We start from the raw sequence: 19,673 nt of genomic DNA on the forward strand, positions 1-19,673 counted from the left end.
TAGACACTTTATGGTTTTTGATATTTATTTCCCGTATCTTGGTCTTTCATTAGTTCACGCTTTACTTTACTATAATTTTTCACTTCTCATTTATTTAATAAATAAAAATAAACTATTTTAAAATTATTAAAAAGAATAAATGCATGGCTAGTTCACCGATGGCTTGCTTAGTGGCGACGTTGGGTGCCATCACAGACTATAAGGAAAATTAGGCCGTGACAATATGTGTAGACAGTGCCTCATTTAATGTAAGAATCTCTTGATATTTTTTCCCAAGTGTTGTGTACGTGTGTTAAGCTTCTTTTCAATTGCAGCAATTCCTAACTTCTTTTAAGAAGTCGTATATTGGCAATTCTCTTGCTGATACAAGTGCCGAATTGATTGACTCATCAATATTTGATGTCATAGTCTATCTACGACGTCGACAGTATCCTTCTTATCTTGTGGTCTTCGAGGAATCCTGTTACTTTGCTACCAATGAATATCTTTCCATTGTCACATACTATTTCGGCGGGTATCCCGAACCGGCATATGATATGATCCCAAATAAAGTCTATAACTTCTTTCTCTCTTATTTTCTCGAACGCCTGTGCTTCAACCTATTTAGAAAAATAGTCAGTCATAAACAAAATGAATTTGGCTTTACCTTGGGTCGATGACAGAGGGCCGACGATATCCATTCTCCATTTCATGAAAGGCCATGGGGATAGGACCGAGTGGAGTTGCTCTCCGGGCTGGTGGATCATTGGCGCGAACCTTTGACATTTATCATATTTACGAACGAATTCCTTCGTATCTTTGCCCATATCGATCCAATAATACCTTGCTCTGATTATTTTTTGGGCCAATGTGTCCGCTCCAGAGTGATTCCTACAAGTACCCTCATGCACTTCCCGTAGGACATAATCGACATCCCCCGGACCCAAGCATACCGCCAATGGTCCGTCGAACGTTCATCGGCACAGTGTTCCATCTGAAGCCAGAGTAAATCGAGCATCCTTGGTCCGTAGGGTTCTGGAATCTTTAGGGTCCAATGGGAGTTTTCCGTTTTTCAAATATTCGATATACTTGTTTCTCCAATCCCAGGTTAAGCTTGTAGAATTTATTTCGGTGTGTCCTTCTTCGATTACCGATCTCGAAAGTTGAACTACATTCCCCGAGCATGTATCATCTACCTCGACCGATGACCCCAAATTCGCCAGTGCGTCGGCCTCATTATTCTGTTCCCGTGGCACATGTCGTAAAGTCCATTGTTTGAAATGGCGCAAAGTGATAAGCAGTTTATCTAAATACCTCTACATTCTACCTTCTCGAACTTCGAAAGTTTTGTTTACTTGACTTACCACCAGCAAGGAGTCGCAGTTGGCTTCGATGATTTCTGCTCCCAAATTTCTAGCTAGCTCGAGGCCTACAATCATGGCTTCGTACTTGGCTTCGTTGTTAGTCAACCTGATAGTTTTAATAGATTATCTAATAATGCCACCCGTGGGTGGTTTCAAAACTATGCCCAGCCCGGACCCCTTTACGTTTGAAGCCCCATCCGTAAAAAGGATCCATACCCCCGATGATGTATCTGATTTCAACAGTTCTTTTTCGGCTTCGGGTACGAGGGCTGGTGTGAAATCGGCCACGAAGTCTGCTAGGACTTGAGACTTGATGGTTGTGCGGGGTCGATATTCAATATCGTACCCACTGAGTTCGACGGCCCATTTGGCCAGTCGGCCCGATAACTCGGGTTTGTGCAAAATATTACGAAGTGGGTAAGTAGACAATACGCATATGAGGTGACATTGGAAGTATGGCCTTAACTTCCTTGAGGCGCTTATCAGTGCAAGCGCCAACCTTTCTAGGAGCGGATATCTAGTTTTCGCCTCTCCCAAGGTTCGACTTGTATAATAAACTGGGAATTGCGTACCTTGCTCTTCTCGAACTAGGACACCGCTTACGGCGACTTCCGATACTGCTAAGTACAAACAAAGTTTCTCATCAATTTTTGGAGTGTGAAGCAAAGGTGCGCTTGATAGATGTCGTTTTAGTTCTTCTAAAGCTTGTTGGAACTCCGGGGTCCAAGAAAAATCATTCTTCTTTTTGAGTAGAGAAAAAAATTTATGACTTCGATCGGACGATCTCGATATGAATCAACTTAGGGTTGCGATCCAACCCGTTAGTCTTTGCACGGCCTTCACGTTGTCTACGATGGTGATGTCTTCGACGGCCCTGATTTTATCGGGGTTAATCTCTATTCCCCGATGTGATACCATGAAGCCGAGGAACTTTCCCGACCCGACCCCGAAGGCACATTTTTCAGGGTTGAGCTTCATTTTGTATTTTCTCAGAATCTCGAACGTTTCCTGCAAATGAATTAAATGGTCCTCTGCGCGCAGGGATTTGACTAACATGTCATCAATATAAACCTCCATTGATTTTCCTATTTGTTCTTCGAATATTTTATTCACTAGGCGTTGGTAAATGGCCCCTGCGTTTTTTAGCCCGAAGGGCATCACATTATAACAATACGTTCCATATTTGGTGACAAATGAGGTTTTTTCCTGGTCCTCCGGGTTCATCTGTATTTGATTATACCCGGAGTAGGCATCGAGAAAAGTGAGGATCTCGTGGCCGGCCATGGCATCGATCATGCTATCGATGTTGGGCAACGGAAAAGAATCTTTGGGGCATGTTTTGTTCAAATCCTTATAGTCCACACACATTCTAAGTTTGTCTCCTTTTTTAGGGACTACAACTACGTTGGCCAACCATTCGGGATATTTTACCTACCGAATGGACCCTATTTTGAGAAGTTTGGTTACCTCGTCTTTTATGAAGGCGTTCTTTCTATCGGACTGTGGTCTTCTTTTTTGCTTCACCGGTCTGAACCTATGATCCAAACTTAGCTGATGCGTCATTATGTCCGGCGAGATCCCTGTTATATCTAAATGGGACCAGGCGAAACAATCGATGTTATTGATAAGAAATTGAATGAGTTTTTTCCTGAGTTCAGGGCTCAACCCCGTTCCCAAGTATACCTTTTGCTCGGGCCGGCGCTCGATTAATATGACTTGCTCTAGCTCCTCGATCGTCGATTTTGTGGCATCGGAATCATCGGGAATTATGAAAGATCGAGGGACCCTTTGGTCCCCACCCTCTTCGACTTTCTGGTTGTCTGGCTGGATTGAAGTCGCTGTCTGTGATTGCTATTTGGTGTCCCGTTCTCCTTCCGGGCCCGATCCTTTTATCGGCGAAAGTGAGGACATTGGTTTGGCTTCGTCGACGGCGAGCATTTCTTTTGCGGCTGGTTGCTCTCCGTATACCGTTTTGACATCTCCCGACGCCGGAAATTTGAGGACCTAGTGTAGGGTCGAAGGCACGGCTCTCATGTTGTGGATCCATGGTCTTCCGAAAAGGGCGTTATACCTCATATCGCCTTCGATCACGTGAAACTTTATTTCCTGGACAGTTCTAGCCACGTTTATTGGTAAGGCTATCTCCCCTTTGGTGGTTTCGCATGCCATATTGAATCCGTTTAGGACCAGAGTTGCAGGTACGATCCGATCCTACAGGCCAAGCTGCTCTACTACCTTCAATCGGATGATATTGGCCGAGCTACCTGGATCGATCAACACACACTTAATTTTAGTTTTATTTACGAGTACGGATATTACCAGTGCGTTATTGTGAGGTTGGATGACCCCCTTTGCGTCTTCATCATCGAAGGACAAAGTCCCCATGGGTGCGTAGTCTTGAGTCTGAGATCGCTTTTCCCTCACCACCGACGTTCTAGTGCGCTTAAGCATCGGTCCCCGGGGGGTATCGGTGCCGCCGATGATCATGTGGATAACGTGCTGTGGTTCTTCTTGCTCGTTCTGCTTGCTGAAATCCCTACTTCTAAAATGGCTTTTTGCTCTATCACTCAGAAACTCCCGAAGATGCCCTTTGTTAAATAGGCGAGCTATTTCCTCTCTTAGTTGCTTGCAATCTTCCGTTCTGTGGCCATGGGTACCATGATATTCGCACGTTTGATTGGGATTTCTTTGGGCAGGATTGGTTTGCATTGGTCGAGGCCATTTAGTGTCTTCGATGCGTCCGATGGCCGACACGAGAGCGGATGCGCCCACACTGAAGTTATATTCCGATAATCGAGGTGCTTCTATAGGCTCGACATATTTGTCGAAGCCGCTCTTACTCATAAGCCCCCGAGAGTTTTGTCCCCGATCAATTCTTTGACTGTTCCGAACTGCACTGCGTGTTGAACCATTGTTTACTCGATCGGTGATGTACGGTCGATATCGGTCTCTGTTTGACCTTTGCTCTCTGTCGATCTGCTTTTGATTAATTACTGTCTTGTTCCGATTCCTGCTCGTTAGATTTTACTATGGCAGGCTCTGTTCTGGGGGTGACCTCTCGAAGTAACCCCTGCCGGACCTCTCGAAGTGGATTGGAAACCGGCCTGCTTTGTGCTTGAGTTTGGCTCTGTAGCCGAGCTATCGCTAATTGCTGGGCTTGCAACATCTCGAAGATCATGCGTAAGCTGACCCCGATCTCCTCTGGATTTTGGGTGTCTTGGGCTACGGATCGAGCACTGCCCTGAATGCTTCTTTCCGGTTCGGAACGCTGGTTTGCTTCCAAAGCAATTTGTGAATTGACATCTAGTGATATTTCGGCTCGAATCTCGGGTAGTGCCAAGTTGTTGGTTTCATCTTGAAGGCCAGCTTCGTAATCGGTCGGTGAAGCCATTCGGTCGGTGGCTATTCGTAGTCGAACCTGAATTGAAGGTGTTTTCGGAAATAAGTGACCACTGTTATCCTCGGCCCCACGGTGGGCGCCAAACTGTTTACTCGAAAAATGGATATAGTTGAATTTATACGCAGTTCCGAAGATATGTGGTACAACTTAACATAGAATGCTAGGATAAATAAAAGGATGAATATGGGTTAGAGAAAACGTAATCCAGGCGAATCAATTATGAACAGTGAATTTAGGAATTAACAAAATAGAATCAATCCAAAAAACTAGAAAGATCACTTTTCCTTATAGAGGAAATAATACAATTTTTGATAGTCTAAATCTCTAAAAAGATGCCTCCTCAGAATGATAAACAAGCCCTTTTATAGTGAAGGGGTTTGGCTCCAAGTATAATAAAATAAACATTCAGTGGGAGACCCATGATAAATCAGTTTTTCCATAATTTCTGCCAAGATTCCCTCTAGTGGGATCACAACGGCTTTTGTCTGCGAGCTCGATCTTGCTTAGAATCCTCGATTTTGGGTCGAGCTTGACTTCGGCTCGAACTCGTGATCTTGGCTTCGAACCCGCGCCATGGTTCGATTCTTGTTCGAGTTTGATTATGATATCGATCTCAACACGGACCGGCCTCCCCGGGCCCTAGGTTAGTTTGTTCCCCCTTCGGAATCTTATTTCGATACACCACCCTTCGAACCGTACCAGACATGCCAAGGCTGAGATTCATTTTGACTGTATACAAAGTAAAATTCATATTTTCTCAAGTCATAATAAAAAATATAGAAAGAGTTACGCCCTATGTCTATTGGGAATGTCTACAATTTCGACAAATGCTTTATTCACAAACAAACAAAAGAAAAAACAAATTGCAGAAATATAAATATTTCCTGTATTACAATTGGAGGTGTCAAAGAATTTAGATCTCGCAAAACAAAAGAATTAGTTTGGGTCAAAATAAGCGGCGGCCGGATGGAGTACGGGGCTAAAGCTGAATCGTTATTAGAGGTCTTTGGAGGCAAATATGTTAATTATATTTTACAATCAAGTTCTTCTAATATTTTCTTCCTAATTAATAATATACTTATTTTATTTAATTATTTCTTGAGATATTGTTGATTTTAGGTAAAGTTTTATTAATTTTACTTTCGAAAAATATCTTTTCGTGGGGAAAATGTCTTTATTTTTCTATGAACAATATTAAATAGGCATGCGAAAGAAGAATTAAATATTTTATTTCATTGAGTATATCAATTAGAGTATTTTCTTCTACTTGAATAGTTTTTTCGTAATACTTTTGTTACAAAATAAGTCCAAAAATCAATATGGAACTAATTAGCTCATGATATAAGAAGCTATTGTAAAATAAAAGTTAATCTAAGTTGAAGAGAATAAGAAGAATGAAGGAGGAAGTCATTTAAGTGCATGTCATTCATTTGTTATAGCTAAACTAAATTTGCTCCGAAAATAGCATAATGTTTAGACTATGCCATAATGATTATTAATATAGCAAATGGTTGATCAAAGAATTTACTTACTGTTATAAAGAATTATAAGAGTAATTATTTAAAATATACTTGTTATATATAATATGAATAATATTTGGGGCCCTCTATTTTTTGGAGCCTAAAGCCTTGGCTTTAGTTCCCTTGGGGTTGAGCCGTCCCGGGGTCAAATTAATTAGAACATGGATCTTACAAGAAATGTTTGGCACTTTTTAAATCTTCCCAATAAAGAATTACGTCTTGCATCTTAACTAATTCAATTATTTCCACCGAGGCGAGAACGAATTTTCGCCCTTAATCTTAAATTTAGGTGATCAAACTTTTTTAATCAAGAAGTATAAGTTTATGGACTGACATCTTATAAACTAAAAAGGGATAAATGATCAGCTTCGGAATTTGCTACGGATGGCTTTCGAGAAATATTAATTCTTTATCATAAGAAATTATCATTTTTATTGTTAATTTGGTAGGATAAGATCCAGCGAGGAAGAGCAAGTTAATAATGACTCACTCTATTAAAACAAACTGCAGTACATAAATTAAAAAATAGACCGAACCCATTACCAAAAAACGATTCATAGAAGAAGAGATAAAACTTTACAACTTGTTTGAAGGATTGTTACATATTATTTTATTGTGTAGTGTATTGTATTATATTATATTATATTATTTTGATGAATATAATGTTTGAATATATTATATCGTTTGTCGTTATTTTATAATGTCATGACCAGCAATACGGAAAATAAATTTACAATATTATAATAAAAAATAAAGTACGAATATAATTATATTATATAAAAAAGTTAGAATAAAGAATAAAACATAATTATTTAATAATAAAAAATAAAAAATAAGTGAAAAAAATAAAATAATAATAAGATAACACAAAATCAATACGCTACAATAGAATTTAAGCAAAAATCAAAACAAAAATTATACGTCCATACAATACATAGGTATGAAACTATGAATCATTGTTTGGAAACAAGCTGTTAGGCAGGCTGGGGCTGGGCTCAGAAATAAATCCAATGTCACGCATCTCAATGAAGCGTGTCGTCATCTTTCGGTCTTCATCTCAACCACCACCTCTTTTCTGCACTACTTATAAATCATTCCTTCTGTTGGAAACTAAATTCAATTACGTACGTTACACCCCTTGATTTCTACTATTTCTCTTTCTCATCATAATTCGAACACACAAATTGTCAAGCCCAAGTCTTAGAATATGCAGAACGGTGCAGAGACCTATCGACGAATCGCCACCATCTCAGCTCACCTTTACCCTTCTCCTTCTTCTCATCAGGTTTCTATTTTTCTCTTTATTCTCTTCCCTTTCCTATTCCACTTTTGCATTCCTTTAGAATTAATCAATTAGTAGTAGTAGTAGTAGTGGCGAAACGGATCCAGACTTAAATAGCAAAATACCATTGAATTCGTTCTTACTTTTAACTTACTCTTCTCTACTTTTCTTAAGAAAAAAGGATTTAACTCGTACAAAATGTATCCTTACAACTTTTGGTGGTAAACATATCATGAAAAAGTTTAAAGTTCATAGTTTTCAATTTTGTTTTTAAAAAGGGTCATTTTTTAAAAACAATTAGAAGGAAAGAATGCCATATAAAATAGAATCGCGGGAATGTAAGTTTATATTTTTAACACATTAGGTGATCTCTATGTTGCTTTCTTAATTCATTTACTACTAATTCTTAGTATGTTTTTGCACTCGGAATTTTCAATTAATAAGGAAAGAATGCCATATAAAATAGAATCGCAGGAATGTAAGTTTATATTTTTAACACATTAGGTGATCTCTATGTTGCTTTCTTGATTCATTTACTACTAATTCTTAGTATGTTTTTGCACTCGGAATTTTCAATTAATAAGGAAAGAATGCCATATAAAATAGAATCGCAGGAATGTAAGTTTATATTTTTAACACATTAGGTGATCTCTATGTTGCTTTCTTGATTCATTTACTACTAATTCTTAGTATGTTTTTGCACTCGGAATTTTCAATTAATCATACATACTGATTTTGTTGTGTGTTTAAAACATACGTGCATTTGGGGCTTAAGATGGAGGGAGGTGTGGGTTTGAGCCGAGCTAATTGCAGGGCGAAAGGGGGTTCTCCGGGATTCAAAGTCGCGATCTTGGGTGCTGCAGGAGGTATTGGTCAGCCACTTGCTATGCTTATGAAAATGAATCCACTGGTGTCGGTTTTGCATCTCTATGATGTTGCTAATACTCCTGGTGTAACTGCTGATATTAGCCACATGGACACTGGTGCTGTGGTAATTTCTCTCCCTATTCACCTTCTTTTTGTAAAAAGGAAGTGCCGGATGTTTAAGCATATACTAGTATACGTTTCATTATTATTTTATTTTCAATAAATGTGAAAACTTTACTGTGAAGTGAAGCATGGAGTGAAGAATTAGACTAGTTAAAGAAAATAGAGTTATCAAAAGAGATGATAGCAAAGTTGATAACAAAGATTATATAACTATTGTAATTGCATTAATACTTGTTGCGTGCAGAAAAAAATCCTAGCCATTATGAGATACAAGTGAAGCAGCTTGAATATAAAGACAGTTGATGAATTGGAGAAACAAAATGAATGGAGTGAGATTAGACAGGATTGTGGTGCCTAAATTCAGATAATTCTAATGTTTAGAGTCAATCTTCCAAAAGAATGACATTGTAGATGAAGATATAGCACGTAGAATAAAAATATGATGACTGAAATGGAGATTGCTATTTTCGTGTTATACAATAGGAATTAGGGAGATAACCTGTAGACATAAACTAATAAGTACGTTTTATAGTGCAGTTAAGAGATTAGCAATGTTATTGGAAGTGAATGTGGGGTTTCTAACGGCCTACATATCCACAAGATGAATTCGTAAAAGTGCGATTGTTACAATGGATGTATGACTATACAAGGTTGGACAAAATCAGAGATGATCATATCTCATCAAAGGGTATAATTTAGCATATATAATGGAAGGGGAGCCTTGGAGCAATGGTAAAGATATCTCCGTGTGACCTATAGGTCAAGGGTTCAAGCCGTTGAATTAGCCATTGATGCTTGCATCAGGGTAGGCTGCCTACATCACACCCCTTTCGGTGTGGCCCTTCCCCGGACCCTGCATGAACGCAGGATGCTTTGTGCACCGGGCTGCCCTTTTCAATGGACAAAATGAGAGGTGGTCTCCTTTATCAAAAAAATGAGAGTGGTCTCTTAAGATGTTTAGTATGTTATATGTAGATCTCCAGATGCACCGGTTCATAGGTGCAATAATATGATAGAAGACGGTAAAAGGATACAAGGTAGACCTAAAATCATATAGAGAGAACTTGTCCAAAAAGACATACAATCTTTCAGAAGCGAATAGTAGACTCTATTAAGAAATAAAACATAGGAAAGTAAAGGATTCATGTAGGCGATATGAACTAGTTGGAATAATGGTTAGTGGTAAGGTTTACACTCATAGTAGATCCTTTGTTTGTCAGAAATCTTTTTGCTATGGTTAAGACTTATATTTGTGAACTAAAATAAGGAGATTTGAACTTTTAGCTTTAGAGAAATCCTACTTTGCATCAAAAGGCTAATTATTTAGTACTCCCTCTGTCTCTTATTATGTGTCGTGTTTCCCTTTTACACGCCCCTTAAGAAATATTAATTAGGAAAGAGATTGGACTATTCTACCCTTATTTATGTCTTAAGTAATTTCTCTTCATTGAATATTTATTCTATTTATGTATTATTTCCATCTTCAAGAACTATTATTAAGGGTAAAACAGGAAAAAATAATCAATTTTGTCTTGAACTTCTAAAATGACAAATAATTTGAGACAACTATTTTTAGTAACCACGACTGTTAATATGAGACAGAGGGAGTATTGGAGTGCAATGTACCTAAATTGAGCAGAATGAACAAGAAGTTTTTATAGCCAATCTCCACTAATTTGGGATAGAGGCTTCTTTGTAACACTTGTGGGATAAAGGCATAGTTGATTGACTGTTATTAAGCCTTACCAGCCTATTGCATTAAGCAGAAGCATCCTTTCAAAGTCTTCTGAGGTAGATTAATCTGAAATTACTAAAAAGTTTTGAGCTTCTAGGTAGGACTCAATAAAGTGATTTCTAGATCAACCAAAATATATGGTGAAAAATCAAATAATCTGCTGAGATGTTAGAAGAGAGAAAACTAACATAGCAAACAGAAAATTGATTGGACGATTAAACATCGAAAGTCAAATTGATGCTAATATGCGAATAAGAGGGGCGTTAGCTAGTGGCCTTTTTGTCCCCAATGGCTGTCTTCGGGCATGTAGACCCAAACTCAGTGGCGAAGCCACATGGTCACAAGTCGTCGAAAAATTGCACTGTGTATATAGGTAAAATATTACGTTTTAGAGGTATATAATACATATTGAACACCCTTTGTTGGGAATTTTTTTTCACTTCTTTCTAATTTGAATACCCTTGGAAAAATTCCTAGCTTCGCTACTGCCCAAACTTAAACGAAGACGAACCCCAACGTCGCCCTTTACAACACTGTTCTGCGTTGCAAGTCTAGATACTTGCTTACGTCTGAGATATAGCCCATACTATAATGTTGTGTTCTTTTCTAGCTATGACAAGGGATATTATAATGTCTTTAAACAATTAACTTAAGTATGTTGATTTCCAGGTACGTGGTTTTCTAGGGCCTCAACAATTGGAAGATGCTCTCACTGGCATGGACCTTGTAATAATCCCTGCTGGTGTTCCTAGAAAACCAGGCATGACAAGAGATGATCTTTTCAACATCAATGCAGGAATTGTGAGGACTTTATGTGAAGGAATTGCCAAGTGCTGCCCTAAGGCCATTATTAACATAATTAGTAATCCTGTAAACTCTACAGTACCGATTGCTGCAGAGGTTTTCAAGAAGGCTAGCACCTTTGATCCCAGGAGACTTTTGGGTGTGACTATGCTTGACATTGTCAGAGCCAATACATTTGTGGTATTCAAAGCTTTCTAAACTGTTTCTTTTCCGCATTTTACCTCCTTCCACTTCCCTTTGAGCAGAGTAGCTACTCAATGCTTAAAAAGATAGAAGCGGATACACAAGTGAACCAATCATTAGCAGATTACCTCTGCTTTTCTTGACTGCCTATTTGGGCCAAAAATTGGTAGAGCCATGTTATTAGCTCCATCCAGCAAATTGTTTTTGATCATTCCCAAAATGATGTCCAAATTCCTGAATGAAAAATTCATCCGCTGTTCATTTTCTCTTGTATATCTTACCTGCTCAAATGCTAATGGACACCCTTCTTTAATCTTGTAAATCAAACTTATCGAAAAGTCAACTTTATATCTATTTTAGATCAATTTTCCTCGTAAATACATTGTAATTTCACTGTTACTCTTAATACCTGTACTAGGCCAAACCTAGAAAATTTTGATGAAGTACTATTGTTACTGTCTGGAGTACAACTGATTTTAACCTTGTTCATTTTAAAACTCTAGTAGCACCATATACTGCTTCTTTTTATGCTTCACAGACCTGTTGCATTATTGACCTTGTGTACAAGAATAAATAGATTACAAGGACTCGGAGGTAATGTAGTATATTCCTGGTCTGAGACTCATATATCAGGCATCTGATCCTGGTATAATCAATGTGAAAGATATATACCTGAACAATGCTTAACATTATATTGTTATAGTCTCAAGAATACTCACAAAAATGACATTGATGGTTGTGTGCAACTGTGCTTACCAACTGAACACTCTTTCAGTTGTGCTTTGACATTTGATGTCGATCATCTGCCTGATCTAATCTGTTTCATGTCATGAAGGCTGAAGTTTTGGGGCTTGATCCTAGGGAAGTGGATGTTCCAGTTGTGGGGGGCCATGCTGGGGTTACAATTCTACCTCTTCTTTCCCAGGTTTGGCAAACTTTGTTCAAACTGATTTTACCTGGTTCACAGGATCTTAGTAACCTAGAATTTCTTTTCACTTATCTAATGTTATTCAGGTTAAGCCTTCTTGTTCTTTTACCCCAGAGGAAACTGAATACTTAACATCTCGTATACAAAATGGTGGAACGGAGGTTGTTGAGGTAAGATAAAATTGAAGGTTTGTTAAATTAGTCTTTTTGCTTATTAAAGTGAAACATTTATTGTGCCTGGTTGGTACTTGGCACGATGCTTGTCCTGTAATGTTTTTGTTCTTCATAAACCTTATTGCATAATGTTTTTGTTATTTATATTTGACTTATCATAGACTTTCTACTGGTAGAGGTTTGTTTGACTTCAGATATTCATTGAAAACTTGCCCTGATCTTTGGGCAGGCAGAGAGTACTATTTCATGAACTGGTCCATATTACATGTTGGCCCATCATCTCTGAAACCATATTTTTACCCATATTGTCTTTTGCCTTCACCGACAAAAGCAGTTTTTGATAAACTTACTTCACCCTTTCTAAGAATGTTCAGCCATGTGTTTCCTGACACTGCACTTTTAGATGTCACAATTACAACCTAGAGGGGGTTTCAGTCCTTACTCTGAACGATTGCATTACTCTCACTTCCTCCTCTCACAGTAGTATATATTGACAAGGGACAGTCCTTATCTTCCACTTCTAATATGCAGTGCTAGCCTGTCCAGCATCATATCTCAGCTCCATTGCCATAAGCTGTGGTCTCTCTCCTGGATTGATTTATCTTCTCTCTCCATCATCCTCCCTTTTCCTTGCTACTCTCCTCTTGTAAACAAGGAAAATTTCTGGATGGTATTGGTCATGGTTTATATTGCTGTCATAACACCACAAATTACTGACTAAGCTAACCCCATTGGTGGAATTCATCTTTTGCTGAATGGACATGGTGCTCATTTTTGCAGGCAAAAGCTGGTACTGGTTCGGCAACTCTCTCTATGGTTAGAGCAACTTTGCACTCTTTATTTAATTTTCCCTTTTATTACAGTTGACAGTTCATATCATCCACGGTGATGCCAAATCATAAGTTTGTCCTAACATTACAGGCATATGCTGCGGTTAAATTTGCTGACGCATGTTTGCATGGATTGAGAGGAGATGCTGGCATTGTAGAATGTGCCTTTGTGTCTTCTCAGGCATGTATATTAGATCTTCTGCTAAATTTTCTCTACAGCATGTATTTGTTTACATCTCATGACATTGTCGTGGATACAGAAACCTCGGGTTTTCATGACAGTTAGTAATGGTTAATCATCTTTCTAGGTGACTGAGCTTCCATTTTTCGCATCAAAAGTACGGCTTGGCCGTAACGGAGTTGAAGAAATATACCCTCTTGGTCCCCTAAATGAATACGAGAGGTTAGTATTCTGATCAATCACCTTTTGAAATTACTGCCGTGTAATTGTGATGTTATTCATTAAAAAACTGGTTAGAATTTTCTCAACTACTGAATTTTGCAGGACTGGGCTTGAGAAGGCAAAGAAAGAGCTGGCAACAAGTATTCAGAAGGGTGTCGCCTTTGTAAAGAAATGAGCAGACAGCTAAATGACTTCCAAAAGATGCTTTTATGTGGCCATATATCTCAAATCCGCAGTTCCAGAAAATAAGAGTAGTTTCTTTGTTGTATTGAAGGGCACATCCTGTTCTACTTTTCTATAGATTGATTGCTTTGGTGCAGAAAATAAATGTAGTATCTGGTCATGTAAAATAATAAGTCCCCAGTTCATCTTAGACTTGCAAAGTCTTACATCTTTGAAGGAAGGTTCGTTATGGACTTTTTGACAGTATAGATATTAAAAGTCTCGAGTATCTTTTGTCTTATTTGTCGAAACCATTATCCTCATTATCAACCCATAGTACCATGTTTCAACACTCTTTCCTATTAGTTTTAGTATAATAATAATTTTCTCGACCAAAGCTAGTTAGTAATGCACATTGTCTTTGTAGAATGCACTTGTAACCCTACTAAACAGATTTGATATACGGATTTTGATAAAGCTGTTGCAGCAAAGAACATAAGACACTATAATGCAGTAGAGTTCAAAGCTATCAGCTGTCCATTTTTATTCCAGAATTGGTAGTGCATATAGTGGCCTAGAAGCAAAGTACTGAAAAGATTAAAAACAAATCTGAAGTAACATCAGATATTATTACTCCCTCAGTTTACTTAGACACAAACTTTAATAAAGAGAAACTTTTATAAAGAAGAAAGTAGTGCCAATCTTTTTGGATCAGAGGGAGTACTATTTATTATTATTTCTATTTTCAAACTTGTTAGTTGAAATGAGAAATTCAAAAAGCCACAACAAAGACTGAAGTCTAATTTTTGAGCAATTTCAAGTAATCCTTCATACTGTTGCATTATTTCATGAAAAAGAAGCTAGCAGTCACCGAGCCAAGCTAAGTGTAGTTCTGGTTTGAGCACATGGTTTGGCGGAAGAAGAGCGAGTTACTGAAACCTATTCTTCTTCTCGAAAGATCAAATTCGACGAGGTTGTCCTGCATTTGATACGCACCAATGACAATTCCTTGTCCCCAATCTCGAGTACGTCGTTCCACAAAGGCTAGACATATGACATCCTCGTTAACTTTTACCAATGAGTTCGCTCCAGTAATTCTCCAATTCACATTTTTCTTGTCGAGAGCGACGTTGATTTCAGGAGCATTGAAGCCAAGGCGTGATATACCAATATCTCTTGAGTTAAAGCAAGTTGTAAAGGGTTCAACTGGAGGGACAGATCTAACCTCTTTTGGCATCTCATTAACAAAGGCTTTTGTTATGGCATTGTAAATAGAAGGCAACATTATAGTATAAGGTACAGCCGTGCTAATACTCGTGCCAAATCCATTTTTCAATGAGAGTAATGTTTTATTAAGTGGCACATTTTTACCATTGATGCTAATGGATGAAACTTTTATATAGTACTCAGAGGACTTTTTATCTCGCACAATGTCATAGGGGCTGGTAAGTATGGGAGTATAAATAAGATCTCGTGAGGCATCAATGGCACTATTAAGCAAATAAGGGCTGTTTCCAATGAAGATTATACCATTTCGTTCAGTTGATGAGCTCAAGCAAATGGCAAATTTTCGGCTGAATTTAAAAGCTGATGCAAATTGAGCAGGAACTGATACCGCACTTTGGTGTCCAAAACCAACCGTTCCTTTAACATCTTTACCGAGATCTTGAGTTACATATGATCCTGCGCAGCTGAATATAAACTTTGGAATGGTTGCAACAGGGCCTGGAAAACAATAGGTCAGAAGTTTTAACAAGAGGATTCAAAAGAGAGTTCAAGTCCTATACGTACTACGGTGTAAACATTATTTACATAATTATGTCATTTATAAGATAATAGGAAGTAAATATTTATGATAAACATGTAATATATTGTTAATTAGTTGATACAAATGATCATTAACTTGCTATTATAGGTTAAACTACACTGATATAAAAGAGTATTTTTTACCATCACTACATATAATTTATATCCTTCCGAATATATATAAGAACACTACACCCTGGGTGCATTCTTGCACCCTAAAGCTATCTGTAAACTATCTTTACCACTTCATTTATGTCAAGAACATTAGATAATATACACACAACACACACAAAAAGTATGTTATTATCTTGCTAAATATAAAATTTTAAAGCAGAAAATTCAAGTGAACATCCTTCATTAAATATATAGTTCCGTCCTTATACCTGGAAAAGATTCGTTAATGGATTGGATTGACAAAACATCATCGGCGATTTCTCCACTTGTTAAGATTTCAACAAGCGGGTTTTCAACATGGTTATAGCATGCATCTTTGTTACATCCCGGACCACGTTGTACAAATCCCAGAAGACATTCTCCACATTGTGTGGTGCTAGCTAGTTTGCATTGTTTTGACTTGCAACGAGATGGCTTGTAAGTTGAGCTTTTGTAACCATTTTCACAATCAACCCATAGGCTATCACCAGCAAGATGGATAGCGAGTTTAAGGGGAACCAAAGGTGTTCTTTGTTGAATTTCAGTTATGTATTGTAGGCTGGAGGGGTCTTTTTTCACTGCAAGAAATAGAGTTTTAGGATGAAAAGTGGTTTTAGCTAGGCAATTAGTGGATATTATTATGAGAAGAAAGCAATAAAATGGAAAGAGAGAGTAGTAGATGGAGTACGACATCATAATATGGAAATTTGATGATAAAGGAAAATAAGCAAATGATTTTATGTGAAATCTTGGTTTCAATAGGCAATGTATTTATAGCTATATGATTTTTAAAAGTGGTGAAGTGGTGAGCGCACTCGGGAAGTAGGTGGCATTTTTGACCGTTTAATACCAGAATGATTCATCTCAAATTGTTTAAAAACATCTCTTGTATTTTGTTCTCAACTTGTGGACTCGGTATTTCACATGGGCCAATCCATGGCATTTCCCGTTGGAAGAGCAATGAAATTTCATAAAGACAAGATACATCATTTATTACTACATGCTTCAATTTTTTAAACAAAAGCTAATTTCCTTCTTTCAGTGCCCAATAATTGATTGCTTAGGTTTTAAATCATCAAAGTTTATATTCTCACTTTTACTTGTACTACATTATTGATTTTGCACACCTCTTAAAAAATAATAAATAAAGTGTCTAATTTATCATGATACCCATATTAATTAATGTATATTTATAATAAATTTGAAAAAATAATTTAAAATGTCTTATCTTGATATACAAAAAGTGATAAATAAAAGTAAAAATCTATTTTTAGAATACTGGACAAGTAAAAGTGAACGAAGGGTATTATTCAAGCAAAAGAAATTTTAAAAAATCACACTGCTTTGAAATAATTAATTCTCACATGTATAACTAGACAGGATTAGCAATTGAGGCTTCTTTTCCACTTCTTTCACAAACGGTCCCCTTTCTTGACTATTTCGACTAGTTTCTTTGTTCCTTGTCATCTAATTCGCGAAAATTAATAATTCCTACTATTTATAACAATTGACCATTTTTCTTTTGGCATATTCAATAAGGAAATACGAACTCGTAAAAAAAAAATGTATTCACTAAATTAATCTTAATTAATTGTTACATTGACAGATTAGATAAGACAAATTTTGAAAAAATAAAATTAATTCCTTCTTGATTATGTAAATCAACACTTATTTTGGATCAAAATAAAAAATAAAATAGTCACTTATTATGGATCGGATGAAGTATCTAATATTTTAAATATAAGAGATTAACCGCACTTCACATGGAAGTTTTTCTTCTCCCCTTCTTTTGGTTTGAATTATTGTTATCAGTACCATCGATCAATTTAATAGTCTTCGAAACTGAAACTCTTCTGGATATTAAAATGTTTTCCTATTCTAAGGCGAAGATCATGTTCAGAGATATGAATTTTATACGGTCTCGCAATTTTTTTATATTTAAGGTTCTTGAGAGCTGTTCTCTTTTTAAGATCTGCCACTACTTAGGATACTTTTTTATTTTACTCGAAATATTTCCACGTTTCACAATTAGTTAGATTCACCGACGAGCTTTGCACTCCTTATTTCACTTTATAATTTAATTTATTTAGGCTAATAATATTATTAAATTTGTAAAAACTGAAGAAATGGAGCTCCAATGGTGATCTCCAGAAGGTTCTGTGAGAGAAGGTTATAGAAAAAAATATGTCAGCTAATCCTAACACTCCTAACAAAATGTAACTAACTTTTTTTTTAGAACACGACATTTTATTCATTACTAGAGACCATATAGGGAGATATATAACTGGATTGACTCCACTACTTCTTAAGATAGTAGAAGCAGAGTTGTTCAACATGGCCAAATTATTCATAACACTAACACTGGTAGTAGTAGTAGCGCCATTAGATCTAAGATGGATGACGGGTGGATTTATCGCACTAAAACATTAAGGGGTCTAACGTGATCACAATTTGGGATAGTGGAACAGTGCATATACTCTAAGGCACGTGCATAGACGAGATTGCAGGTAAGTGGTTGGCATAATCTATGGAATGCATTACTATTTCTATTAATCCATAGATGCCAAAGTGCAAATGGAAGGAAGTCTTCCCATGATATTGAATGAAGCAGATTTTGTGGGGTCTGAGGCATTAATCCAGTGTAAATTTTGGTGGTTTAACGAAGTGGTGTCCAGTCCAATTTCATTCCAGAAATGAAATGCATTGGGTGAAGGAAGATGTGAACAATGGTTTCTTCTTCTTGTTGACAAATAGTGCACATAGGACCAATATGTATGTCAATATGGTTAAGATACGGCCTTATAGGGAGTCTATTGTGCATACATTGCCAAAGGTAGTGCTTAATTTTATTGAGAGTATTAAGGTTCCTAATCTATTGAATGCAGCTACGTCATAACTAAATTTGGTTGAGTAGATAAGGGGTAGGGTTGATTTGGTGGAAAAAGAAGCCATTTGAGGTTAGGAATAAACTAGGGGTATCTGTACTAACCTAGGGGTATCCCTTTTTTTAAACCTAGGGGTATTTGTTGTAACATCACTACGTGTAAGTCCTCAGAGTGGATAGTATTAATAATATAGTCGGGTAGATCAAAGGATAACATGGATAGTTCCCAGTTATTATTTTTCTACACATTGCTAACCCTAAGGTTAGATTCATTAAGGGTTAAAGGGCCATAAATTATAACGACCCGACCGGTCGTTTCGAGAGTTATAGCCATATTTTCCACATTTCTGCTTCCTTTTGTGCTTTTTAGCTATATTATGATATATCATGTTAGTTGGTTCGGGTCCGGAGTGGTTTCGGAGTGGGTTGAGACACTTAGTCTCTAAAGTAGAAGCTTAAGTTGAAAAAGTCAATCGGACGTTGACTTATGTGTAAACGACCTCAGATTTGAATTTTGATGGTTCTGTTAGCTCCATTAGGCGATTTTGGACTTAGGGGCGCGTCCGGAATGTGATTTGGAGGTCCGTAGTGGAAGTAGGCTTGAATTGGCGAAAGTTGGAAATTTGGCGATTTCGATCGGCAGTGGAAAATTTGATATCGGGGTCGGAATGGATTTCCGGAAATTGGAGTAGGTTCGTGGTGTCATTTGTGACGTGTGTGTAAACTTTGAGGTCATTTGGACGTGGTTTGGTAGGTTTCGACGTCGTTTGTGGAATTCGGAAGTTTAGAAGTTCTTAGGCTTCGACGTCGTTTTTGGTAGGACTGAATGAAGTCGTTCTCTGGGCTGATGGATCATTGGTGCAAACCTTTGGTATTTATCACATTTTTGAACAAACTCCTTAGTGTCTTTTTCCATGCAATCCCAGTAGTATCCTGCTCTAATGATTTTGTGAATTAGTTATTCGGCGCCGGAGTGGTTCCCACAAGTGCCTTCGTGTACCTCTCGTAAAATATAATCGGTGTCTCATGGTCCTAAACATACTGCCAATGGTCCATCGAATATCCTTCTGTATAATG

General features: G+C 37.4%; 2 protein-coding genes across 2 annotated transcripts; one reads left to right on the plus strand and one right to left on the minus strand.

Annotated features, from left to right (window-relative positions):
- The first annotated feature begins 7,245 nt into the window (after positions 1-7,245).
- On the plus strand, positions 7,246-14,054 carry LOC104115970 (malate dehydrogenase, glyoxysomal-like). Its single transcript, XM_009626717.4, has 9 exons — positions 7,246-7,548; positions 8,321-8,536; positions 10,940-11,254; positions 12,093-12,182; positions 12,272-12,355; positions 13,139-13,174; positions 13,280-13,369; positions 13,497-13,591; positions 13,694-14,054. The coding sequence occupies exons 1-9, from the start codon at positions 7,471-7,473 to the stop codon at positions 13,764-13,766; spliced, it is 1,077 nt and encodes a 358-aa protein (XP_009625012.1). The 5' UTR covers positions 7,246-7,470; the 3' UTR covers positions 13,767-14,054.
- A 480-nt stretch (positions 14,055-14,534) lies between these two features.
- LOC104115971 (probable aspartic proteinase GIP2) lies at positions 14,535-16,416 on the minus strand. Its single transcript, XM_009626718.4, has 2 exons — positions 15,943-16,416; positions 14,535-15,478 (listed from the first exon to the last, which is right to left on the minus strand). Exons 1-2 carry the CDS (start codon positions 16,406-16,408, stop codon positions 14,634-14,636), a joined length of 1,311 nt encoding a protein of 436 aa, XP_009625013.3. The 5' UTR covers positions 16,409-16,416; the 3' UTR covers positions 14,535-14,633.
- Positions 16,417-19,673: the final 3,257 nt, after the last annotated feature.

This window comes from Nicotiana tomentosiformis, chromosome 2, assembly GCF_000390325.3.
Source record: "Nicotiana tomentosiformis chromosome 2, ASM39032v3, whole genome shotgun sequence".
Lineage (NCBI taxonomy): Eukaryota > Viridiplantae > Streptophyta > Magnoliopsida > Solanales > Solanaceae > Nicotiana > Nicotiana tomentosiformis.